A 26908-nucleotide genomic window follows, 5' to 3' on the forward strand; every position below is an offset into this window, starting at 1 on the left:
AGCTTAATTTTCTCGATATTCGTCCTCCATCATCACAAAAACATCAGAAACACCATTTTCATCAAAAGGTCCTTTGAGGTCATCTGTTGGTTCAGGCAGAGGCGGGAATGTCAGACAGGAGCAACTCCTCCTGAAGGGGGCGCTGTTTGTCATCTTTCTGATCAAACTGCAGCTCCTCTCTTCTCTGCGCCGTAAAAAAGTCACTTCTGCAGCCGACCTTCCTGCTCCTCCTCCTCTTCCTCCTCCTCCCTGTGATCCTCCAGCCCGCATCTCCTCCCACAGAGAGTCCCCCCCGCGCGCGCGCGCGGGAGCAACGTCGATCCGCCTGCGGGATCTCCGGACCCACTGGCGGGACGCGGCCAGAGGAGCAGCCGGGAGGTGCGGCGCCTCGTCGGCGTTCAGGAGGTGACGTACTACTCGCGCGTTTTATTTGTTAGTTTGCAGGAAAAGTTCAAGTCCTGCTGGCTGCGCCTCCGAGACGCTCCTGCAGGACAGAACAGGGCCGGAGGAGGTCAGATCAGGAGAAACAGGCTGAATGGAGGACTCCTCACTCATTTAGGGCTGATCATAGTTCAGGGAATCTGTTTTCTAGGAACAAGACATTAAAAAATATGAAAAAGATTTTCAGAAATAACTGGAAAAAGGTGAACTACAAATCAAGAAAATTGTTTGTTTATTACATTCAAAGACTTTTTAACTTTATACTTTGTAAATTTGACATTTATTGCACAATATATTTACAATTAAATACATTTGAATGTAACTGTGGCTCATCAGATGTGGACATTTATAAAACAGAAATGTTTAAAAACCCACTCTGATGAAAATAGTGTTTTTAACATGTTCTTGTGGCATTTTTCACGATGGACGACATATAAATCACTTTCTGCGTTTTTGTTTTTTCAGATGAAAAAAAACCTGCAGTTTGAAAAAGATCGTATTTGTGACGTAGAAAACACGCTGGGCGGGGCCACAAGCGTCCTGCTCTGCTCCATTCTGATGCATCCACCTGCAGACAAATAGATCCATGAACGTCTTTGTTTTCCGCGTCTGAGCTGGAATCTGGATCTGAACTGTTCAGCTGGATAGCGCTGATATTGCTCACCATTATTGTTGCACTGATAATGTTAGGCTGGGGGTGTGAGGGGCTGTAAGCAGGTGGGAGAAAGCATAAACAACAAGCTCTCAGTTATGGGTGATGGGAAGTGGGGGCTTACTCCACACTGAGGGTCCTGCCCAAAATTCAGGGGTGAATTTCAGAGGAACTCTGCAAAATACACTAGAAATTTGATTAAAATGAATACATATTAAAATATAATATTAAATATTATATTTAATATATATAATTTAAAACAGGACATTTTGAATTTTTCATTTCAAAATGTTTGGCTTTTGTTCTCATTTTAGTGCCAATTATTACCCTTTAAGATTATTATTACCCTTTAAACCAGTGTTTTTCAACCAGTGTGCCGTGGGAGATGGTCAAGTGTGCCGTGGAGAAATTGCCCTCATTAACTGATCTAAAAACATTTTCCATCTCCAGGATTTCAGCTCTCTGTTCATCCAAACAGGCCCTGATAAAACACTGAGTAGTTAGGAATATAAAAGATCTTAAAATTACTTTTTCTTTGTGTTTATTTAATTCTATTAAAGACATTTTGATAAAAATCACGGTACCACGATTTAGCTGCAGCTATAACTGTGTAAGGAAAAGTCCCCCCCCTTTAACTGTCTCCGCCAATCATTCTTGAAGGCTTAATCACATGTCATCAGTCTGACCAATCAGAAGTGCTTAAAGTCTTCACTTCCTTGTTCTGAATTCTGCTGATAAAGTCGCTCAGTTGTAACAAAAATACCTTAGAAAAAGGTATTTTTTCTTAGAAAAAAAACAGCCGCAACTTCCTGCTTTTTCTGCCACAATTATCACATAAATCCACGTGAGATTGCGCGCGGGGGGGGGGGCTGTCGATCAATACAGACCATGAATTTCTGCTTTTTTTTTTTTTTTTGGATGCTGGTGTGCCGCGGGTTTTTTGTCAGGGTTAAAGTGTGCCGTGGCTCAAAAAAGGTTGAAAAACACTGCTTTAAACTGCACTCAAAAAACGTTCACTTTGAATGAACATAAAAAAATTATGGAAAGGATTTCCACATGATTAGATTGCGTTACTTGAACAAAAATGAATCATGTTGGTCCTACTTAATTTATTTAGGTTGGCTCAACTTAATGTATTTAGGTTCAAACTAATAAATTTAAGTTGATTCAATTTAAATAGAGCAGTTGCACCCAACTTTAAATTGATATTGTTGCTCACTCTAAAAAGAAAAAAGTTGAACCAATTTAATTGAACCACTTCAATTGGTCACACCTAAGTAAATTAAGTTTATTTAACTTGAATTTCTATTTATTTCTTTAATTTTATTTATTCATCTGTAATTGATATGTTGTTCCAAAGTTACAACCAATGGGTCTTTTAATTTTCACATCAAAGACATGAATTACCCAGCAAGGTCCCACATCACAAGACAGGAGCTCAATTACCGCAAACTCTGTGTTAAGTATTGGAACATTAACATTTTACCACACAAGGGGGTTGGTCATCATCCTCTACCAAACTTTAACTCATGGTGCAAAAAAAAAATAAACATAACAGTTTAAATCACTAGTTAAGACAGAGTAAAACAGCTAGACAATAAAACCCATGGACAAAAACTCACACTTAGACCCCAATCTGCCCAGATAGACAAAGAAAATGGTATCCCACAATTCCTTGCGATTACTAATGCATCCAATTTAATGGTATCATGTTGGATCAACATGATTGAAATTAGTAACTTTTAAATGGATTATTTTTATGTACAATCGACATGATTCATTCACGTAAGATTTACAAACATAAAATTTTCTGGTTGAAATGACAAGTTACTTTTTCGTTAACTTAATTGGCTGGTAATTTCCTTTTTTTGAGTGTGATGGTTTAAAGAAAGGCTGGAATGATCGGAATAATGACTGTCAAACTCGGGAAAACAGACTCAGAACGTCCGAAAAACAACAAATGTTCCAACACAACATGAATGGAGAGTCATTTTCTACACCTAAAAGGAATTTATTAAAAAGGAATTATTTGGAAAATAAAACAATAAGGATTATCAGTATAATTCATCCCAGTTGACATGGCACATTAAATAGTTTATCGGGCTGCAAAAAGCCATAGTTTGCCCCGTTCTAGAAAACCACTCAGGTTTTTATTTTATTTTAGCTAAAAACGGCATCATCATGATTACAAGACCACTGGTAACGCTTTCAAAATAGATCAAAAGATGATTGGAGTGGGACTTTAATAAGAAAAGTAAAAGTTCTTTTTTTTTTTCTTTGTGGGAATCAAAAACTCGAATTCTTATGTCCATTTTAAATCCTTTTGTTATGAAAAACGTATAAATAACTAGAAGGAGCGGCATTTCCAGAAGAAATTGTAGGGTTAAAAGCTGTATTGCTGAATGAAAATGAATCTTAAAGGGTAATAATTGGCTAAATAAAGAAATGATCAAAGTTGACCATAAATAAAGTGAAAACTGCACAAAAGCAAAAAAGAAATTTTTTGGAAAAATGCCAGCGCCCGGTATCGAACCAGCGAGCTTGTGCCCCAAGGATTCCCCATGTGTTTCAATGCAGGCAAAAATCCTGGAATATTTTGAAAATTTCAAGTTGTTGAAGGACCAGAAGTCATAGCTGGAAAAAGCTGAAAGAGCTGAACATATAACTATTTAAATGGTTAAAGTAGCTGAACAATTGTAGAAGGAGTTAAGTGGCAAAAAATGGCGGAAGGTACTAGAAAAAAGCAAGAAATACAGAGAAACAGGAAAACAATTGCTTGAATTAGCATTCAAGCAATTGTTTTCCTGTTTCTCTGTATTTCTTGCTTTATAGGGTTCAACCAATTAGAACAGCAGGAAAGGTCTCATGCTCCTCCTTTGTTCTTCTTGTCTGCAGCTCGCTGAAGTCCGTCTGAGATGTTGGCCTCGGTAACGTGAGCATCCATTCTGTGGAGAGCAGGATGCGTGTCTCTGCAGTTCCGGTGGGAGCTCCTGCTGCTCCCCTGCTCCTTCTCCTGTGCCTCCTTCTCCCCGCGGCCTCCTGCCCGTCCTCCTGTCTTTGTGCCAGTGACATCATCTCCTGCAGCGGCCGCGGCCTGTCCTCGCCGCCCGCTGATTTGCCGAGCTACGCCTCGCGGCTGGACCTCGGCCACAACGCCCTCCGAGGCCTCAGTGCTAGCTGGCTTCCCGAACCGTTCCGTCGGCTCGCTTCACTTGTTCTCTGCAAGAACGCGATCAGCCAAATCCAGGCGGGGGCTTTTGCTTTGACCCCACATCTCCTTAGCCTTGACCTCTCGTCCAACCATCTGACATCTCTGAACACATCCGTGTTTGCCGGGTTAACCGAACTAGAGGAGCTGCTGCTGATTGGTAACCGAATCGCCGGCATCGGGCCGGGCTCCTTCAGCGACTTGATCGGTCTGAGGAGGCTTTACCTTTCTTCAAACCGACTGACTGATTTCCCTATAGAGATTTATGAGGGTCCTAGCGGACCCCGCAACCTGACCCATCTGGATCTGTCCTTCAACCGTCTCTCCACCGTTCCTGTCCAGACTGTGATGTCTCTGAGCCTCAGAGGAGGAGTTTACCTGCAGGAAAATCCTCTGCTTTGTGACTGCGCGCTGCTCGCTTTGCTGCAGTACTGGATGTGGAAACAGTACCGCCCCCTGGTGGATTTTAGAGAAGGATACCCCTGCAGAGGGGCTGATTCGTTCAACTGTACACACGTGGGAGTGTCAGACATGCCTCTTCATGTTCAGACCTACCATGCAGATCCTGGGGGGCGCATCAGGGTACCGTGTCCGGGGTTGACTTTGCTGGACTGGGAGGAATCGTTGGTGTTCTGGGTTACCCCAAAAACGGCCCTAACTTCCTCCGGCAGTGATCTGACTTCCCGCCTTGCAGTTCTTCCCAATGGCACCCTTGAAATCCGTGGAGCACTGCCGGGGGATTCTGGGACATACGGGTGTGCAGTGGCCCGAGAGCGTTACCTCAAACCGGGCGAGACTTTGGAGGCGCGAGTACTGGTGGGGAACTCCAGCACCTCCTCTACCACGGGTCCGGCGCGGCGCAGCAGCACAGAACACTTCAACACTGCGTTCACCACCCTGGCCTCCTGCGTGGTCAGCATCGCCCTGGTGCTTCTGTACCTTTACCTCACCCCCTGTCGGGGGCGGGAGGGTAGGAGCAAAGATGGGACGGGGTGCAGCGGACGAGTCATGGCTCTTTGCTCCGACCCCAGAGAGGTGGAGTCAGGACAGCGGCGGTCAAACGGGAAGAGGGTGGCTTTCCTGGAACCTCCGGCTGAGGAGCTTTGTAGGACAATGAATTCTGGTGGAGGAATCCTCCGGAGTGAAACCAGGACAGCATGAAAGAACCTCAGCGAGCCCGGACAGATGGCTATGTAGACAGACGTATGTTTGGCCTGGTTCTCAGTTGGGTCTCGTTTCTGTGCTTCACGATAAAGTCCATCGATGTAAGGTAGTTCAGTGTGAGGCTGAAGCTGAAGTTCTTTCTTTTTATGGACAGAATTTATGTCTCAACTCTATCGGCATCTGTTCAGTCAAGAGTTCATATGGAAATCCAGCTGTTATTTGAAACCAGGGTTGCCAGATTGTGTCCCAGTTTTTCAGCCCAAAAGTCATCTGAAAACCGCCAGACCCAACAAAAAACCGCCCACCCTTCTATGACCACGGACGGGGGGGGCTGCTGTTACTTTTATTTAAGGACTTCTTCTGATAAGTACAGCAGCGTTTCTGGAAAATACATGGATTTTATCCGAAAATCCCCACACAATTCCACGCTCTTCTCTGCTCTGTAGCTAACACAGCTCCGCTGTCTGTGCTCACAGATCCAGTCTGACATCACATAAAGGTTTGCTTTACATGCAATCACGCTCCCGGGAGCCGAGCTGGCGGCCAGAGACCCTCTGCGGAAAGGGCAGCCAGCTTGCTCAGACCTCCTGAACCTTATGATATTTTTTTCCATTTTCATCCAGACAATAATCATAAATCAGGTCCCCTGGTTTTATTTTCCCTCTCAGGTTTCAAGCTTTCAAACTTTCAGAGAGAGATGGAAACACGGCTGAAGCGGCCGTTATCAAGAGCAGCTTCACTGCTGGTGCTGAAGCTGAGACTCTGGGAGAATCTCTGAATGATCTCATGAACTCAAACATGGAGGCATGATTACCATGTAGAACTCTTCAAAATAAATAAACCTGTTCTCTCAACATTCTCTTCGTCTTCCAAGCATTGTAAGTGAGATAAACGTGGACACCGCTTCATGTAGCGATCAGGCTAAAAACATTAGCAGTAGTGGGTGCGTGTGGGAGGAGCTACCAGCTAATGTTCCAATGTAACTTTACAGAACACAATTTTGGACAAGCGGGTCTGGGCGGCACAACAACAGCTCCAGTACATAAAAGATTAGTGAAATTCCAACAGCCACACAGCCTAACTTTGTCCACTACTATATTTGCCAGAGACCTTGAGTGCCCAGAAAGGCGCCTTATAAATAAAATGTATTATTATTTTTATGAGAGAAAAAAAAACGCCGAACCCAGCCTAAAACCACCCAAATTATGCCTACCAGGGCTGTGTTTTGGCAAGCGTCTGGCGATACGATACGTATCCAGATATTCTACTTCTATTTTTAAAATATGACTCCACCTGAATTTCAAATACGTCTTCCATTGTAATACAATTGTCAAATTCAGTTTAATGATCACAATGTTAAGCACTGAAACTGTATCTCATATAAATTGCTTTTACCCAAACAAATTCATATGTTCCTTTAGTTTGGTAACTTAAAATATAGAAAGGGAACAGTCAACATTGTCTAATTTTCACAACAAAATATTTTTCAGTATAAGAAAACAAAATTGAATTACTGTGCTTTAACCAGTAAGGTTTTAAAAGTACGAAAGTAAAGTGTTTATTTTTCAATATTGCTTTAATGTAACTTCTTCAGTACTTTTAAACGGGTCAAGAACCTAAACGGTGCTTCAAAAATAGGGGAAGCGGAAAACAAATATACAAATTCTTTCCAGAAACAATAAAGTGTGATGATGAGGCAGCATTACAGGATGAAAGAATGTTGCTTTAATTTGGCGAAGGTGCTTTGTTTACATATCAATCTGCGCTGCAGCCACGCTTTCTCACACGCGGAAGTAAAATGGTAACGGTCATCGCCACGACGTTGGCCTTTTTTCAGAGTGTTGTACACATCGGTCTAAACAATCGGGTCGCTAAACTAGAATCCATTGCTGGGAGGTTCTGCAGAACTTCGGCCCGCTTTGCCGACAGCATTTTAGCCGATGCTAAGCGCATTAGCCGCTGCACTGCTTCACTCGTTTTTATTTGAGCCGCTAAAAAGCACCACAATCCATGTTTTTATATGTTGCTGGCAGCAACATGGCACAGAGTTTCTGTTTGGTTCCCATCCCAAGTAAAAACGAAGTAGTTCGTGTCTCACAAGAACGAAAAAAGCTGCTTCTTCTGGCTGCAGTCGCCCTGTTGTTTTGTGTGGTGTAGAGCTGCTCAAAGAGGCTCCGTGTGCTCTGCTGCCAAATAGTGGTCGGAGGTTAAAGCGGAAAACAAGAGCCAGACGCTGAAGGAAGCGCATAAACAATTAAATAAATATCGTCTTGACAGCATTTTGAATTGATACAAGTATTGCCAAATGAACTATCACCATATATCACCGGAATTTTTTTTTTCTAACACCCCTAATTCCTACCCGCCTAAAGCCATTTTTACCCCTAAAATTTAGAACCAAACCGCCGAATTTGTCATGTTTCTCAAGGCAGGATGAACCCAGATGCTGTAACCCAGAAGGAAGACAGGTAAGTGTTTTGGCGAGAATGGATTTATCCTTTCTCCAGAGATGTAGATGGTTGGAGCTGGAAGGTTCACGCTGACGTCACACGTGAGAGGTTGGTTTTCCTGAGACAGGAGAATAGGATTAGGATTAGGATTAGGATTAGGATTAGAATGAGAACGAGAACAAGGCAAGAGCAACCACGGCATAATTTAGACCAGGGTTAGTCACCATAAGGGGTAACGAACTGGCGATGAATTGTGGGGTTGGGTCTCCTTTTGAGCAGCAGCAGAAGATGAGCTGAGTGACGACAGCTGGTGGCAATCAGGAGGAGCAGAGCTGGAGGGGGGAGGAGTCTGACAGGCACCGTGACAGAATTGGGCGGTTAACCGTTATCGCAATATCAAGCTGTGCAATACGCATATCGCAAAAGTCGGTGAAAATTGCAATAAATGGTTACCTTGAATGTGCTAAAACACTCTTATGGCAGCTTGAAGTGTTTAACGAATTAAATAAATCCTTTTATGCATTTGACCAATGAGATGTCCATGGATTACATGAAAACCTCTTCACCTTTATCCGCCTTTGTCATGGTAGGGAGAACACGTCAATGTATCTGGACCCCACGAGATAGCACAAGGATTAAGTAAACTGAGAGGAAGTTCATTCAAACCTGGATTAAAGACATTCTTTCGTTTTTAATGTGATGCTGTTGAAAGGAGGATTTTGACGTGTGTTCCTAAGGACGTGAACTGACCGTTGACCTCTCACCCTTTCAGCAGTGACTGACCTGTTTCAGAGATCAGAAATATTTGAATAAAGATGTTTACAGGGGTTCCTTTGATTTTTCCTGTTGTTGAAGGTGAAGCACCTCCTCTGTGTCTTCTGAGCAGTTTTCCTCCAGAATGTGCCGCTCATCTGAGTGTTTTTATCCATCAGAAAGCGGATTTCACAGCTTATTCGGTCCAACACTTTGTCTTATTCCCTTAGCTGTGTTTTATGTTCTCACCTTGAAGTGGTCAGAGTTCATGTGGATATCAGGTGTTGCAGACCTACGTTCAGTCTGTTCATCGCTTTCCTTCTGATCAAAGTCTTATTTATCTATAAGGTTGGATTTTTACTTTAGTGAGGTTTGATTTGGATTCAAGTTTCTGTTTTAAATCATAAACCAGACCTACACTAAAAAACAACAAATATGAATAATAAATAAAATATTCAGATGAGGGGCTTTTTTAAATTAAAATGTAATGAATATTTCATCAGCGTCTCCTTGGGCTCTGTCCTCTCTTAAATATTCAAGCACAAAAACATTTATTTTTTTTAAATTAGGTTTTTTCGGCTAAATTTTTTGATCGGGTGTGGAAAAGGAAAATAATAAAGCAACACTTTTTATAAAGTGATAATTTCATTTAAAAAATCATGTTTAAATTTTATAAATACACTTTCACATCTTACCAGTGCATGAAAAAAGAAAAAATTATAAAAAAAGTTTCATTCCACTAATATTTATCTGATTTGTTATTGCTTGAATAATTCTACCTTGATTTGATATCAAATCATAAATTAATAATGGACAAAACAGTCAGGCTTTTTTTTAACTTAAATTTATACCCTGATCCGGGACCAGGATCCCCTCTCGGACCCATCTTTGGAGGTAGTCTCGGTTTGTTTCCAATTGGACTTCGCTTCGGTTCGCTCTGAAAGTCCTCAGTCTCAGTACAATCAGTCCTCGGAGCGGAACAACTGGACCAAAATGAACTGTAGCAGGGCATTATTGGATGACGATGAGACGCAGCAACTCATGAAAATGTGGTCGGATGAATGCAGCCTCATTAAAACAACTTTTAGCGTGGTACGCGCCATTGTCCTACACACTTCACAGCGTGCCTTCATATCTGACGCCTCCTCAGGGCGGTCCCCTACAGCCTGCCTCCACCGTACTGAAAGGAAAAACGGGTTGCACCTGACGTTGATACAGACGTCCCACATTGGTCAGTCAAATAAAAAGCTGGAATCAGTGTACTACCATGATTGCAAAGCACAGCTCTTCCATTATTCTTTTGCTTGTAACTTTGCCCCGCCCTCATAATTCCTGGCCATTAACTGAAAAGATCTTTAGTCACATGGTTTTGTTTACAAGCTTTGACTCGAATCAAAAATGTCTTGTAGACGGCAGTCTGAATACAGACCATACATCCTTTGTTTATCCCATGTGCAATCCTATGACCCACCCTTACATTGACATGTTATCCCTACCATGATAAAGGTGGAAAGATTTCATGTAATCCATGGACACCAGTGAGGTTCACAAATCATTGAAGAAAAAAGGTTCAGAGCACTATCTAGTGGGTTTAGATCAGTGTTTTTCAACCAGTGTGCCGCGGCATACTAGTGTGCCGTGGGAGATGGTCAAGTGTGCCGTGGAAAATTGCCCTCATTAACTGATCTAAAAACATTTCCCCTCTCCAGGAAATCAGCTCTTTGTTCATCCAAACAGGTCCTGAGAAAATACTGAGTAGTTAGGAATATGAAAGATCATAAAATACTTTTTTCTTTGTGTTTATTTGATTCTATTAAAGACATTTTGATAAGAATGACAGTACCGCGATTTAGCTGCAGCTATAACTGTTTTCTGATAAGTCCTGCAGCTTTTACTGTCTCCACGACTCCACCAATCATTCTTGAAAGCTAAATCACATGTCATCAGTCTGACCAATCAGACGTGTTTAAAGTCTTCACTTCCTTGTTCCGATTCTTCTCATAAAGTCTCTCAGTTCCAACAAAAACACCAGCTAAAGCTCGTCTTTAGCGGTGTAGCTTTCCACAGAATCCGGTATCAGACCGTGGAACAAGTGAACAAAACAATGAAGCTCAGAGACGCGAGTCTTTCTGCCGTTTTCTCGCAGTATTCACACTACATCACCCATGATGCATTGGCTTAAAGCGACAGCGCCTCAGCGTACAATGAGTCGTTCTTGTTACACGTCTTGAAATCACAACGAACATACAGTTTGTATGTAACTTAACTTTTATTACATCTTTTAGAAAAAACATCTGCAACTGCAACTTCCTGCTTTTTCTGCCACAATTATCACAGAAATGCACGTCAGATTTCCGGGGGTGGGGGGGGGGGTGTAGATCAAAACAGACTGAGTTTCTGCTTTTTTGTTTTGTTTTGGGATGCTGGTGTGCCGCGGGATTTTTGTCAAGGTTAAAGTGTGCCGTGGCTCCAAAAAGGTTGAAAAACACTGGTCTAGATGACCCAAGTCCCAATGTTAAAGTGCCTGCGATAGCACAAGGGTTACAGCCTTGGGCTGTGTCTGAATTCCCTCCCTACTCCCCAACTACTTAAAGACTACACTGTGCAGAACTATATAGTGTCTTGAACTTTAATGCAATTGGGACACCATGCTCACTAATTTCTTTTTTTAAGGCAAACCTTGACGTCACCTTTTTGCCAAGGAAAAACCTGATTAATATGAACATTTTACAAAAATTACTTAGGAATCCACTGTGTTCTGATGATTAGAACTTGGAGGATTTATAAAAAATACATACATTACATATTTACATAATCTTTTTCAAATGACAAATTGTTCTGACACAAGGCATTGTGGTATATGTCTGCCAGTCTAGTGAGCCTCAATGCAAATTGGTTTTTGCAGAGACTTCTGGGTAATTTCCAAGGCACTCAATTTTGGAATGTTAGATTCAGAAACGCCGAAAAAACAGTGTATAGTGCACTAAGTGGTGAACCTTCCGACCTTCTGTCTGAGGGTCACATTGGGACTTCATTAAGCGCTCAGAAACCAGTAAAACTGAATCAGTAAAACAATTCATGCCGATTTTTTGGGAAAACTCCCAAACATCTGAGGGAGAAACGTTGAACAAATGTTGACCTGAACTCTCAACATTTCTCCATCTCTACAGCGGTGAAGATGTGCTTTGGTTATGCTTCATTCATCTTCAGTTTTTAAAACATATGAAACTATTTTTTGCACTTTTTTTCTGTTCACTTTAGTGTGAGTGAGGAAACATTCAACCTTGTCGTCTTTTTAAAATCAGAAGAAACAAAACCATGTTTGCACATAAGTGTCTAAATGACCCATGAATGCCAAATCAGCAGATGGTTTGTGTTTGTTAGGAGACGCTTCCTCCATCTTCTGATGTTTAAGGATTTGAACAAACGTTCCCCCTGAAGGTTGAAGGATGCTCCCTGAGTAACATTTGGTTCAGTTAAAGAGCAATTCTCAGGGTAAAGCTGAGTGAAGGCGACATGTATTAGACAGAGTCGCATCACCATGGTAACATGCATCCTTCCTGCAGCAGTAAAAGGCCACAGGTGTCAGGAAGACACAGGACACCATAACTCTCCTGTCAGAAGATATTTTTGCAGATGTTCTTCTTTTCCCACAAACTGACATGAACCTCTTGTTTATCCTGGTTCTCCTTCCATCGGGTAAATGAGAACTCCATGTGAAGAAAACTGAAGTGGGACATCAGAACTTCTTGGTCTTAGAACAGCTGTTCGCCTGTTCTAGACACGCTGGCGCCTTAAGGAAGTTTGCCCTCTGCTGGTGGAGCATGTGATCTTCCTGGATTTTAAAGGGCCTATTTCAGGCAAAATCAGCTTTTTTGAGCTTTTAATGTATTAAAATGTTAATATCAACAACAACCCCAACCATCCGATCACACATTTCTGAGTATTCCTCTAAAACCCTGCCCTGTGAGCTCCAGCCCCTCCCAGTACACAAAAATGAGTGGATTCTCCCATTGTGACATCACGAAGTGAGGAACAGCCCCTTCCAAGAACAGTCTGCACTACCAGCTCCGCCCCCAGCCTAAGACAAACACCCACTGTCTCCGTGGAGCTAGCAGGGATCGGCAAAACGCTTTCTTTTTATATGTACAATATGCACATTTATCTTTTCATCCATGTTGTTTGTTTTCATGGCGAAACACACTGTCACACTGCACACTGTCAGTTTGGGGCCTTGAGTTTGATGTACTCATGCATCTTGAATGTTTCATCCTGGATAGTGGCTTCTATGTTCACTAGTCCTCGGACTAGTGACATCTAGTCCATCTAGTCCATTAACATCTAGAAATGGACTAGATGTTATATATATATATGATATGATATGTCATATATGTATATATGTCATATATATATATATATATATATATATATATATATATATATATATAAATGATAGTGCCATCAATGGGAAGGTTTCTGCTGCTGCAGCACATGTAACCTCATTGTTAGGAATAGTTTTTAAAACATGCTCTCATGAGTCTGTTTCCACAAACCTTCGCAGAAGCTCTACAATCTGCAGGGAAAAAGCAAACCCCCCTGCGCCTTTTCCGCCTGGTTATGCAACAGGACAGAATTGGCGGGGATTGATTCTTATCGCTGATGACAGGAAGGAAGTTTGCGCCTGGAAAAGAAGTCAAAGCTGATCCGCATTACAGAAATCAAAGGGACGCTTGCCAGTGTGCCCTTGAGCTTCCTGTGACCCACATTTCTGTGTCCCCTGCTTTGTTTGATCGCACATGTGTGTGCGATCAAACAAAGCATCTGCCTGACCCTTTGCTGATAAAGGAAATGTGTGTTTCTCCATTGTGTTTCTCTGCTTCCATTCAGTCTGATTCGGTTCCACTTGGGAACCAAAAGAGGCACTTTGTGTGAAAATGAACGTCTGTGTCACAGATTTGATGATGAACAGCAAATCCTCTTTCCTGCGGGTGCCGGATGTTCGGCATGTTTTAATTTCTTGCAAAGATGTTGAAGTCCTGACAGCTAGCTCTAGACAAGTTTCTCGCAAGGAATGTGTCAAAGGTCCGAGCGCAGTTGCAGCGCACTCGTGATTCCCGGCAGCAGATTGGAGAACACGCAGCAGCACATTTGAGCAGTTGTAAGCACAGATTTGAGGTTATAACTGTAAATGAACACATGCAAACGGAAATCTGTCAGTTCTGATTTTGTTTGTCAGATTTTACAGCAGAAGATTATCACACACAGATGCAGATTTTTGGTGGTTTTCACTTTTTATTTTACAAGTTCTCACATCAAATCTACAAGCTCGTCCATTTTGGAACATTTTTACTTTCATAGGCATGTTTCCAAAAGAACACTCAAATGTTCCAGATGACACAGTCAAAGCTTCAGGTCTCATTGGAATGGTTAAACATTGGACTGTGTGGTGGTGTAGTGGTTAGCACTCTCATCTTACAGTGAAAAGGTTCAAATCCCAGCTGGGTTCCTTCTGCATTGAAGTTTGCAAGTTCTCCTTCTGCATGTGTGGGTTTTCTTCCTGAACTTTTGTGTCCTCCAACAGTCCAACCGCATGCTGCATAGGTTCATTGGTGACTCTGAATGTGATTGCATGTGGTTCTGTAATAGAACTGCCTGGGCTGAAGTCTTTTGCCCAACAGTAGCTGGGTAGGACCCGGCAACCCAGTGACAGACAGCATCGAGCAGGTTTAGAAAATGGATGGACAGTCAAATCTAAAATCTGAATTTCACAGTTTTGCATTGCTAAACTTGTTGATCTGTACAGTGTTGAACCGAAAATGTTTGGATAAGAGAGTTGTTCTAAAAACTGTGAGAATTGATGCCTTTTGTTTCTAATTTCCCTGGTTATGGGTTGTTTTGGTCGTGTTGTCCCCTCCCCTGCCTCTGCACACGCACACACATTTTTCCTCACTAATCTCTTTCTGTTATTTAAAGTCCCACTCCAATCATCTTTTGATTTATTTTCAAAGCGATCCCAGTGATCTTTTCATTATAAATATGCAATTTTTAGCCAAAATAAAAAAAAGGTGTATTTTTTCAGCACATAGTTTCTGCAGAGCAGCAGGGGTTCATTAGAAATTCCCCTCTGAGTTGTGAGCGGGACTGTTGATGCTGGGTAACCCTTGGCTAATTTCCCATCATCCCTTTGTTTACACTCTTTTTCCCCTTCAACTTACGGCCCCAACTTAACATTACCGGTACAACAAAAATGGCGAGCAAATTTGGAGCTATCCAGTCGTACAGTTTAGATCAGATTCCAGCTCAGACAAGGAAGACAAAGACGTTCATGGATCTATTTGTCTGTAAGTGGATGCATCAGAATGGAGCGGAGCAGGGAGACTGTGGCCCGCCCGGCGATTGTATATTTTAGGTCAAAAAATAGGATGTTTTTCAAATAGCATTTTTTTCATGCAATTCACAACAGTTTGAATTTGAAATATTGAGAAATGAAACTTTCACCTTAATTTTCTGCATGTCCTTCATCATTAAGAAAATTAAAAGCACCAAAATCATCAACTTCGTTGGAGTTGGTCTTTAACCCTTGTGCTATCCTAGGCACTTTACCATTGGGAGTTGGGTCATGTAGACCCACTAGACAGTGCTCTGAACCTTTTTTCTTCAATGATTTGTGATCTTCACTGGTGTTCATGGATTACATGAAATTTTTCCACCTTTATCCACCTTTGTCATGGTAGGGAGAACACGTCAATGTAAGGGTGGGGTCATTCTGACCCCACAAGATAGCACAAAGGTTAATCAGTGTCTCCTTGGGCTCTGTCCTCTCTTAAATATTCAGGCACACCAACATTTTTTTTTTAAATTCGTTTTTTTCGGCCAAATTTGTTGATCAGGTGTGGAAAAGGAAAATAATAAAGCAACTCTTTTTATAATATAACTTTTTTTCTTGCTCATTTCATTTAAACACTCACGTTTACATTTTATAAATAAACCTTTGTGTCTTACCAGTGCATGAAAAAATATAAAATTATCTAAAAAAAGTCCAACCCCTCTCTAAGTACTGAGTTTCAGAGCCCAGGCTATGTGCGGAGGTGAGCCCGACTATATCTAGACGGTATCTCTCAACCTCTCGCACCAGCTCAGGCTCCTTCCCTCCCAGAGAGGTGACATTCCATGTCCAAAAAGCCAGGTTCCATGATCGGGGTTTGGGCCGCCGAGGCACCCGCCCTCGACTGCCACCCAAAAGGTAGCTTGCCATCTCTCTGTGGGTGGAGTGTCCTTGCCCCAGGTGGAGGAGTTTAAATACCTTGGGGTCTTGTTCACGAGTGAGGGAAGATCGGAGCGTGAGATTGACAGGCGGATCGGAGCGGCGTCCGTAGTTATGCGGTCGCTCTATCGGTCCGTCGTGGTGGAGAGAGAGCTGAGCCGAAAAGCAAAGCTCTCAATTTACAGGCGGATCTTCATTCCAATACTCACCTATGCTCATGAGCTATGGGTCATGACCGAAAGAACGAGGTCCCGAATACAAGCGGCTGAAATGAGCTTCCTCCGTAGGGTGGCTGGGCGCTCCCTTAGAGATAGGGTGAGAAGCTCTGTCACCCGCGGGGAGCTCGGAGTAGAACCGCTTCTCCTCCACATCGAAAGGAGCCAATTGAGGTGGCTCGGGCATCTAGTCCGGATGCCCCCTGGACGCCTCCCTGGAGAGGTGTTCCGGGCATGTCCCACTGGGCGGAGGCCCCGGGGAAGACCCAGGACACGCTGGAGAGACTACGTCTCTCGGCTGGCCTGGGAACGCCTCGGGGTCCCCCCAGAGGAGCTGGAGGAAGTGGCTGGGGTGAGGGAAGTCTGGGCATCTCTGCTCAGTCTGCTGCCCCCGCGACCCGGTCCCGGATAAGCGGAGGAAGATGGATGGATCTAAAAAAAGTTTCATTCCACTAATATTTATCTGATTTGTTCTTGATTGAATAATTCTACTTTGATTTAACATTAAATTATAAATGAATAAATTCTGCTTTTTGAGAAGCTCCTTGTTCTTCATGGACAAAACAATCAGGCTTTTTGGAAGTCAATGGGTTTAGAGTCATTTATTCAGTTATGCAGCGAAATGAGTCCCGTTGAAAGATCAAAACATTTTCAGCCGTTTAGTGAAATTCACTGCTTCTCTGTGAGGCTCCAGTAGAAGCTCCTGCAGAGGAAATTCCCACTAAACATGAGAAGCAGTGAAGACCACCTGAAGTCATTTGTCCCGAATAAGGAGAACATTTGAGGCAGTTCTGCAGCAAAGGAGCAGCTGCAGTATGGAGATTTGAATTTGTGCTCCAACCTGTTTTTTTGTGCCTGAACCTGAACGTTGAGGGCTCATGGAGGGATGTTTCTTCCACTGAAATGCTGGGTTTGAGGCAGCGGAGGAGGCAGACACGGGGCGGGATGTGATTCAGTGCTGAGCTGTGAGTCGGCCCTCAGTCACACGGTGGGGAGATGCAGCGCTACAAATGTAGATTTCAGTCAGGCGGACTTAATGCTGAACAATGTGTAGCAGCCTCTCCAAAGCGGAGAGCATCATTGTATGAGACTGTTGGAATTGATGGGTGTTTCCAGCTCGTGTTTGGGGTCATGAAGCTGCATAATTCAGCACACGATTAATGCAGACCTGCAAAAATGAGAAAAGCTAAGAGATTCTTCCTGCTGAAAATGATATCTGCCTCTTCCCACTAATCCATTTTTAAAACAAATGAAGTTCTGAGTCCTAAATTTTGCTTTGCTCTCTCTCGTTCAGCAACGTTCTGCTTGAAGGAGCAGAAAACAAGGCAGAGAACCTGAAACTGAGCCCCAAGTTTGGAATGGAAGTGAAGACTGTGAGATGAAGCACTGAGACTCTCAGATGGGCTCTCAGCCACTCGGGGGTCATTTCCTTTGACTGAAAGGTCAGAGAAATGTAGAAAATCTGAATAGTGAAAAATACAAATGCAACAAATGAATCTGCTGTTCTGAGTCTGACACCTTCACATATCATTATATCAGAATATTCCCACTAAGATAAACTTCTTTTGGAAGGGAGTCCTAACCAATAAGTAGCCACAATTGGTTACATTGAGACATTTAAACACATTAAAACCTAAAATCATCAGTCATAAAACAGCTAACTTATCATTCTTCTTTGCCCTCAGTGCTTTCTCCTGACTTTCACCTGTTAGAATGAAGCTTCTTCATTGTGCTTAAAGTCTCACCGGAAGGATTCTCTGCACTTTGAGCTCTCTGGTTACTGGAAAATAGATGTTTTAACCCTTGTGCTATGCTTTGGGGTCCAGATGACCCGATCCTTACATTGACGTGTTCTCCCTACCATGACAAAGGTGGATAAAGGTGGAAAGATTTCATGTAATCCATGGACACCAGTGAAGATCACAAATCATTGAAGAAAAAAGGTTCAGAGCACTGTAGTGGGTCTAGATGACCCCACTCCCAATGGTAAAGTGCCTAGGATGGCACAAGGGTTAAGGTTGTGAAACTCCTTGCTACAAGCTTTATCCACTTTGCTCAGACAGACATAAACATTTTGTTTAAACCTTCGTAGAAAAAAGAAGTCCAGTTTTATAGAATAAAAAAACAAATATCTGATTGTGATTGAACATTTATGCACAACTGAACGTATTCTGTACAGTAGATTGCAGGAGATAAATTGACAAGGTCAACAGCCAATCAGGATGCAGAACACTACTAAATAAGCAGCAACAAATGAATGCAAAATTGCACAGAAAAAAATCAGGCAAAAAGCGAGATTGCAACAATCATGTTATAGCGAAGAACCACCCTACCAATACAACCATGGGGTTCCAAATAGAGCATCTGATGAGAGACTATTTGAACTTCTGAGAAAACATGCTTTCCCACCTTCAAGGTATGAAATCCTAAAAGTTAACAAAAATGGATCACCTATCCCCTGTATAATGAAGCTAAAAACTTTGAACAGTGGCTCCTCCCACATGTGGTGGGGGTAACATGTTTATGAATTTGACACTCATCCAATCAGAGGTAACGGACATTACCTCTGATTGCCGGGTAAACCGAGAACCTCATTAAGTCCATTAGAGACATCACTTCCTCACACTTCTTCCATTCTCACACACATAAACTCACTATGGACCTGATGGCTTCTGCAGTCCTTCCCTCCCTGTTTTCTTAATAAATAAATTACCATATTTTGTGATCTTTTCATTTTTTTCGTCTTATTTCTCTCTCTGTTTTCACTTGTTGATGCTGAAGAAAAAAAGCAAAAAATTCTGTCACCAAAAATAAAACACGGAAATTGCACAACAAAAAAGAAACTGATTCTTCTTTATTATTTATTTGTAAATTTACAACTATTCTAAATAAAAAAGGAGGAATTAGAACTGAACTGATTAGTGGGGTAAATTCTGTGAAGCTATTTCAGGGAAACTGCTTTAATTTTAAAATTTAATAAAGTTTTGTCTAACAGAAGCCAGTTTTATTTCCAGTTAAAATTGGAGACAGACTGTCTCCAATAAGGATGGACAGAAGATACATTTTGTTAAAAGTTGCAGTTTTTTCCCTCTATAATTAAACCTTGGAGGCACGTTAGCGTTGGGAGTGGGGTCGTCTGGACCCCACAAGATGGCACAAGGGTTAAAGCAAACCGGTTTTAACCCAGTGGAGTCGCAAAACATTCAATAAAGGGGGAACCTGAATGTTTTTCAGAAGAGAAAAAAATCTGTCTGGGATTACCATCAAAGACTTTATTGTTTTTAGTGTTAAACTCATTATATTGTAATAAGAGTCTAATCTCCCAGAGGAGCTGTTGACCAATAGGATGGAAATGTCAAACCTAAAAATTCAACTCATGCTCCATTTTTAGACATGCTATGATGTCTAATTCAATAGCTAAAACCTCTGTCACATGCACACGTACAGGGGGGTTCACGTGTGGGTGCTGTTGGTTTTTGGGATGTCTGGGCCCATGCATGTTGAGGCTGTGTCACACAGGCGCCACGTACAATTTGCGCATTTTCAACATACGACATTTCGGTCTGTCATGATACCTGCGTGATATACGTTATGCATAAGCTTGCGTTTGTCATTCATCGATGCACACAGATGTCCATCAAGGGTTTGCCGGTAGAGAATCACGCAGTTTATGCGTGTTTTATATTATCTTGCCCAATTGTGCGTGAGTTTTACGAGATGCATACACAAATCTGTGGCTTTCTACGTCTGTTCCATGTACGTCTGATGGACTTTTCAGGCATGACCCACCGATGTATAAATTTGATATTGCGTATACGGCGCACACATCACATTAAAATTACTTAATGAACTCAAAAATCACTAATGATTTGCATATAGACAGAGCAACAATCACCATGTTCTACGTTTATTTACGTGGTTTTTGCGTGGTTTATTCGTACTTCTTCTCTAGTTCTAACGTGGTTCATTCGTAGGGCATGTCCAAATTACCACCCAAACCGCCACATAGTGCACTATGCAGTCGTTCACCATTTTGTAGTGTTGTCCGAATCTACAATTCCAAAATCGAGTGCCCAGGAAATTTCCCAGAAGTCACTGCGAAAAACCAGGGTGCATCGATGCTCACTAGATCGTTGAAGATAGACCACAATGCATTGCATCCAAACCTTTTTTTACCCAAAAATGTATTTAAATGTATTTTTTAATAAACCATCAACGTTTTTATCTTCAGATGACAGAGGACTCATGAATAATCGTCGCAAAATGCCCATTTTAATTAGATTTTAACTTTGTGAAATCGATGATGTCATATCCGCCGTTTACAGTAGTTAGGGATTAGGGTGAACATTCTGACACAACCGTATTTTTGTGGTTATAAAGTGGTTTATTTGTACTTCTGTGGTTTTTAACGTGGTTCGTTCGTGATCCATCTGTGAAAATTGAATGTAAAGACCACAAAATTTCTCACTTTTTCTACATATTCACGTATAACCAATTTTCATCAGTGCAATATGCAAAAAATTGTAGGTTGTGGCTGTGTGACAGCCTTTAGGAGCAGTGGAGGTGTGTCTTGTTGTTGTGTCTTGTGGCTCATCTGGTTGTTTCATTTCAAGGGATGTTGTAAAAATGGGACGTACCACTGTCGTACTTGTGCATCGTAAAATATTGGTCAGAATGAAATGATTTTGACTGCAAAAAGTAAAACCTTTTTACAGGGAGAAAAAATTACAAGAAGATAATCACAACAACCGCATTGAAAACCAGGTTGAAAATAATGAAATAAAGTAAAAACACTGTTATTGTGTCATTGTGAGACAGCTGATAGAAAATGATGTGTTGCAATAAGACGTTTTAATTAAATTACTTGGAAAAATAATGATACTTTCCCAAAATGTTTGATCTGTTTGTGTCACTCCACACAGAATAAACCTTCTAATAAATGATGTAAATCTCCATGAATGGCAGTGCGTGAACTCTCTTTAAACCTTAAACCTGTGATCCGATGTGGCCCTCTAAAATACTCAACAGTGAAAGAACAAAACAAAAAGGTTTTAATCAGGTCTCCTCGTTATGTGAGGCATTTCACGATCCAATCCACAGCAGTGACGAGCAGAATATGCTAAACTAAAGCAGCATCAGGAAACCTCTTTCTCACTCTGATTGGTATTCATGCATAAATATTGCAGGTAAATGAAAGCTTTAAAAATCCTGTCATTCGCTCTACCGGACTTGACGAGACAGATCCTGTCCTTTTCCCTTCAGCTAATGAAATGGTTTGCAGGTAAATATTCCAGATTACAACATTTTATTTTGAGGTACAGATATTAGTCAAGGTTTCCAAGAACACAATTGTAGGAAGAAATTCTGGATAAAACCCATTTTCAGTTTCTATGTCCCACATTGACGGAGGCAGAAGATTTCCTCTCGACCAGTGAAACCTCTGCTGTTGCATCAGGCTTGTATTCGGCTTGGTCCTTGTGCAGAGGGAGAGTTTGGATTTAGGTTCACAAACAGGTCGGAGGGAACATTTCTGCAACGGCTTCAGTCTGCACGCTTTGGGCCGAGCCAAAAAGTTCTGAAACCACCAGAATTTAGGAAGCCAATTTCTGTGGATGTTTCATTTTGAAAAACTACTGGATTCATTTATTCATAACACAATATCCATCTGTGACTCAGTCTTCTTGACACGTGTCAAGATGCTTACTTCGCTCAACTGTCTTAAAAACATTTGCTACCTTTTTAAAATGACTGCTCCAACTGGTAACATCAACAATGAATGGAGACCCACGAGTTACAAAAAAAAAAAAACATTTTGGGAAAGTTTCTTTGTGCAGAATCCTAAGGAAACAAAAGAGGATCCTTTGACTTCAAAGTAAAAAGAATCTATGTATGGGGTAAGGAATCTGTCACAAAAAAAAAGTATTCATAAAGACAAAGTTGTGCACAAATTAATACTTTGTGCACAACTTTGTCTTTATGAATACAATATTTAGTTTTACATTTAATACGTCTGTTGTGAATACGATTTGTCTTTTTTGAATACGACTTTTCTTTTTCTTAAATACGAAATTTCCCCTGTTTAAACTGTCAAAAATACGTTACGGGGTAGCAGGCTAATGCATCTAGTCCAGAAAGGCAGATTGTTCAAATTTGCGCATGCGTATTGAAGTGTGGTTGTTAAACCAAAATAAACAGAACTTTTTAGAATATTATTGATCCCATAACAGGGAAATTATCTTGCTACTATAGCCCTGTTGAAAAGAGATAGGTCATAATACAGCCATCTCCTGCTGCATGTTGTTGGTGCCAGGCATCACCAGCTGGTCGCTTCAGACCCAGAGGTGGTGGAAAACAGTGCAGAAATCGGACTCATTAGATGTTTAAAAAAAGATAAATGTCTGTGAAAATTGGTTGATACTAAGAGGATAACGACACAAAAACAGCTAAGCTAACTTGGAGCCGCCCATTGCTGCAGGAAAAGGGATCAAATTGTCATGGTGCCTCTGGGAGTCCTCTCCTCCCCCCTCCCATCTCTGGTCTGCTTTCCGGACTGGACCCAGCTGTTTGCACTCCCCTTATCACCAACCACCTCTACTTAAGAGGAACCTTCACCAGCATTCATCACCAGTTCGCTGCCCCTCTATGGTGCAGTACCTGGTCTCAGTCTTGTCCTCTGGTTCACGCTTTCCATGCTTTGTATTAATTCAGAATTCTCCACATCGTCTACAGAACAGTTTCCACGAGTGCTCACCTGGGTCCTATTTCCACACGAGCAGCCTGAACGTCACCAAAGTTCCAAGCCTCCACCAACGCCACGACTCCTAGCTACGCCACGACCCCCCTAAACACCTCGACTCAACTCCACGCCACGCCACTCCCCCCAACCGCTTCACCAGAATCACCACGCTGTTGGATCTTGAACCTCCATACTCACCCTCTGGTCCTGGTCCCATCATCACAACTTACTGGAACGATAAATCCTTTAATTATCCATTTTCGTTCTCCTGTGGTCCTTCCGGGTTCCAGCATCTGTGTCTACTCAGCCTAGCTGATCATGACAGAACGAATGTCATGGTGCCTCTGGCACCTCTCCTCCCCCTCCCCTCTCTGCTCTGTTCCTGACGTGACCAGCTGTAACCACTAACCTTATCAGCCTGCAGGCCTCTTAAGGAGTTCCAGTTCCAGTATTCATTGCCAGTTCGTTGTTCCTCTACGGTGCATAGTCTGGTCGCCTCATGCATCTTGTTCATGCCTGTCTTCCTCTCGCCAATCTTCTCCTTATGCCTCACCTACAGAAAAAGAAATCCACGAGTGCTCGCCTGGTTACTGTCACCATTCCATGCTCCTTGTCTTTGCCTCGGATCCAGTTCAAGCCAAGCTCTCCTGATCTGCTACTGCCAAACCATCCAGCCACGCCTCCTAGCCAAGATTCCTGATTTTCATCATACTATTTACCATCTGAACTCTGCTTTCAGGTTTGCCACTGAACTCTCTGGCTGTAAATTAAATCATTACATTCTCCTGGATTTTCTTCCGGGTCCCAGCATCTGGGTCTGCCAAGTCAAGTGATATCATGACAATGAATTGGCCATACTCCAGACCCAGCTGACCCGGAAGGTCTCCGCTTCACAGTTTCCCAGCAGGGAGTCATCCTGGGTTGCCAAGTCGAAACTCTAGCTCAAATGGCTTCAGCACAACAAAACCCTTTTCGCCATATTGATGGGATATCGCAAGCCCTGATGGACTTAACCGGACATTTCTCCGCTAATAACACGACTACGGCTTCACTTCCACCATCAAGCAACATGACTACCGTCACTTCCTCTACGTCACAGGTAAACTTCCCCCTACAGCCAAAACCATTTTTCGGTGATGTTGAAGCCTGCGGAGGTTTGCTCCTTCAATGCCAACTAATCTTTCAACAAGCTCTCAGGTACTGTCAAACTGATCATAGTAAAATCACTTTGATTGTTAATTCACTAAGAAACAAAGCAATGCAGTGGGCCCAAGCATATCTGACTTCAAATCCCATATCTCACCTGCCTTTTGACCATTTCATTGAGGAATTCAGATTAGTTTTTGACCAACCACGCAAAGAAGAAGCTACACGTCGATTGGTTAATCTCAAACAACGCAATCGATCTGTAAGTGACCGATTACCGATTACCTGTAAGTGACCGAAGTGATAAATTTTTGAAAACCTCAAGAAACTTTTCGTCACTGCACCCATACTCATTCAGCCAGTCCCAACACGTCAATTCATCGAGGAAGTCGACGCCTCCGATTCTGGTGTTGAACCTGTTCTTTCCCAGAGAGAGGAGTCTTCAGGCAAACTCAAACCATGTGCATTTTTCTCCAGAAAACGGTGCCAACGCATTTGGCACCAGACCATGGCTGTTCTCCTGCGCACCAAGGAGAGCAACTGCCGTATTGCCAATCGTCATAGGGTGGTGGGGCCTTCTTACCAACCAGGTCAAAGGGCTTGGCTCTCGTCCCGGAACATCCTTATCCAGTCCACCTCTCGTAAACTCGCTTCCCGCTTATCGGACCTTACGTCATCAAAATTATCATCAACCCCTCCTGTGTTCGTCTCTGGTTGCCGGCTGCCCTCAAAATTCACCCTTCCTTCCATGTCTCCCAAATCAAACCTGTTCAGGAGAGCCCTCTTTGCCCGCCTTCCGCTTCCCCACCTCCCGCCCATTTGATTGACACCGCCCCGGCTTTTACTGTTAACGGGGTGTTGGACGTTCGGCGCCAGAGCCAGGGTCTGCAGTTCCTTGTAGACTGGGAAGGCTATGGTCCTGAGGGGCGGTCATGGATCTCCTGCTCCCTCACCCTGGACCCATCCCTCATCGAGGATTTCTACCGGGCTCACCCGGACAGCCCGGACTGCCAGGCGGCATTCGTTGAGGGGGGGTACATTCCTGCATGAGCAGCCTAAACGTCACCACAAGTTCCAAAATTTCCAAAGCCTCCACCCACGCCGCGACTCCACGCCATGCCACTGCCCCCAGCCGCTTCACCAGAATCACCACACAGTTGGATATTGAACCCCAATACTCACCCTCTGGTCCTGGTCCCATCATCACAACTTACTGGAACAATAAATCCTTTAATTATCATTTTTCGTTCTCCTGTGGTCGTTCCGGGTTCCAGGATCTGGGTCTGCCCAGCCTAGCTGATCATGACACAAATAAAAAAAAAAAGTCAGTAGGATGATCAGAATACCTTACCATGTTTTTAAAATGTATCTTTTTTTTTACCTTTTATCCTTTTAAAATTTTCTTTCTTATTTTTTTCTTTTTAACTATCGCTACGGCCATCCACCAGTTAGCCTACTTTATCACAGATTTGGCTTTCTATTTTCTTATCCCTTCAGGAAACCCTCCGCCGTCTGCTCTGGTTTTTCTTATTTTGATTCATCATTCTCTTATCAGCCGTATTACTTTTTAGATGGACGTATAATCTTCATATGCCATCATTAAAATCTCAGATTCCGTCTCACTAAAGTATAGCGCTCTCTTTTGTTCTCCACACATATCCATGTTGACTCCGGAAATCGTCGATCCATTGAGAATGTCTTTATGTACTTGACGTGCACGTGCATTAACCCAGGGTAACCAACCTGAGCGTAATTATGCTAACTCATATCCGGTCTTTTGGAACCGACATACCCAGTGTAAGCAAGTTCAGGCGGACTTCAGCCAGAGTTCAGGCTTAAAGTCAGGGTAGTTTAAACATGCGTTCTGGAGTACCCCCCAGGAGTTCAACTCATACTTTGGATCTATTGCGACAATTTTTTTTCACACCAAACTGCATATTATTCAGCGACTGACTTGCTAATGTTACGAGGACACCTCTAATAAAGTTGTAGACATGGTAAATTCATGCTATCATATTGACAAAAATATCGATTTTGTGATGTTTTGTTTTATTTTGTTGTGTTTATCTAAGATATTGTCTAATATTGAAACGGCTTATGCGCTAAAAAAGGTTGGTGACCACTGATGTGAAAGGTCTCTAACTTCATATTATTTTTATTATTATAAAATTAAAAAAATCAAATCATTCTTTATTTATATGCATTTTCATATGTAACAAAACACGAAGGGCTTTACACCAAAACAAAACAAATAATATAGAAACAAGCATATATATCATAAAAATACAGCCAGCCAAAAATAATCTTTTACCTGCTAAAGTATGATAAAAAGGATTTCTTTAGAATACAAGTTCAGTTGCTCTGGAATTGGGTAGAATCTGTCAATTTTTGTCAGATCATTGTAAACAGAGTGCCATAAGTGATACAAGCAGGAACATTTGTGTTGATTACATGTCCAGAGCCTGGAAACAAAGATGAGAAGATTCTCCAGGAGGGCTTACTAAGGGATCACTCTGAGCCCCTGTGGGACTTTCTGAAACAAACTAGTGGAGAAGGGATGCCCAGGTGAGCTTCCCTTTTTTTGACCTGTAGGGCTTGCCATAGTTTTCTCTCGTTTCAGCCCAACCAGGGCTTCTTCTTTTCATCCTTCAGGTTTCGTCTCAAGCTTTCTCAGTTTGTTGTTTACTTCTTTGTGCCCAGGCCCAGTTTCTGGATCCAGTTTTAGTGATGTTTCTCTTGTCCGAGATCAAGTTTTGTGGATTTTCTGACCAGTCTAAATCTAGAGTCCTGTCCTGTAAGTCATTTGAGCTTTCATTCCTTCTTCTTCCAGACCTTCTCAGGGTCACAGGGTCTCTGGAGGATACTACTGCAGGGTGAAG

At 42.3% G+C, this 26908-nt stretch overlaps 1 protein-coding gene across 1 annotated transcript; it reads left to right on the plus strand.

Moving 5' to 3' along the window:
• Positions 1-289: 289 nt before the first annotated feature.
• On the plus strand, positions 290-6324 carry LOC144989291 (amphoterin-induced protein 2-like). The gene is made up of 2 exons (XM_078941471.1): positions 290-405; positions 3989-6324. The coding sequence occupies exon 2, from the start codon at positions 4053-4055 to the stop codon at positions 5460-5462; it is 1410 nt and encodes a 469-aa protein (XP_078797597.1). The 5' UTR covers positions 290-405; positions 3989-4052; the 3' UTR covers positions 5463-6324.
• Positions 6325-26908: the final 20584 nt, after the last annotated feature.

Source organism: Oryzias latipes, chromosome 23 (genome assembly GCF_053564925.1).
Source record: "Oryzias latipes strain Hd-rR chromosome 23, Olatipes_Hd-rR_3.1".
Classification (NCBI taxonomy): Eukaryota; Metazoa; Chordata; class Actinopteri; order Beloniformes; family Adrianichthyidae; genus Oryzias; species Oryzias latipes.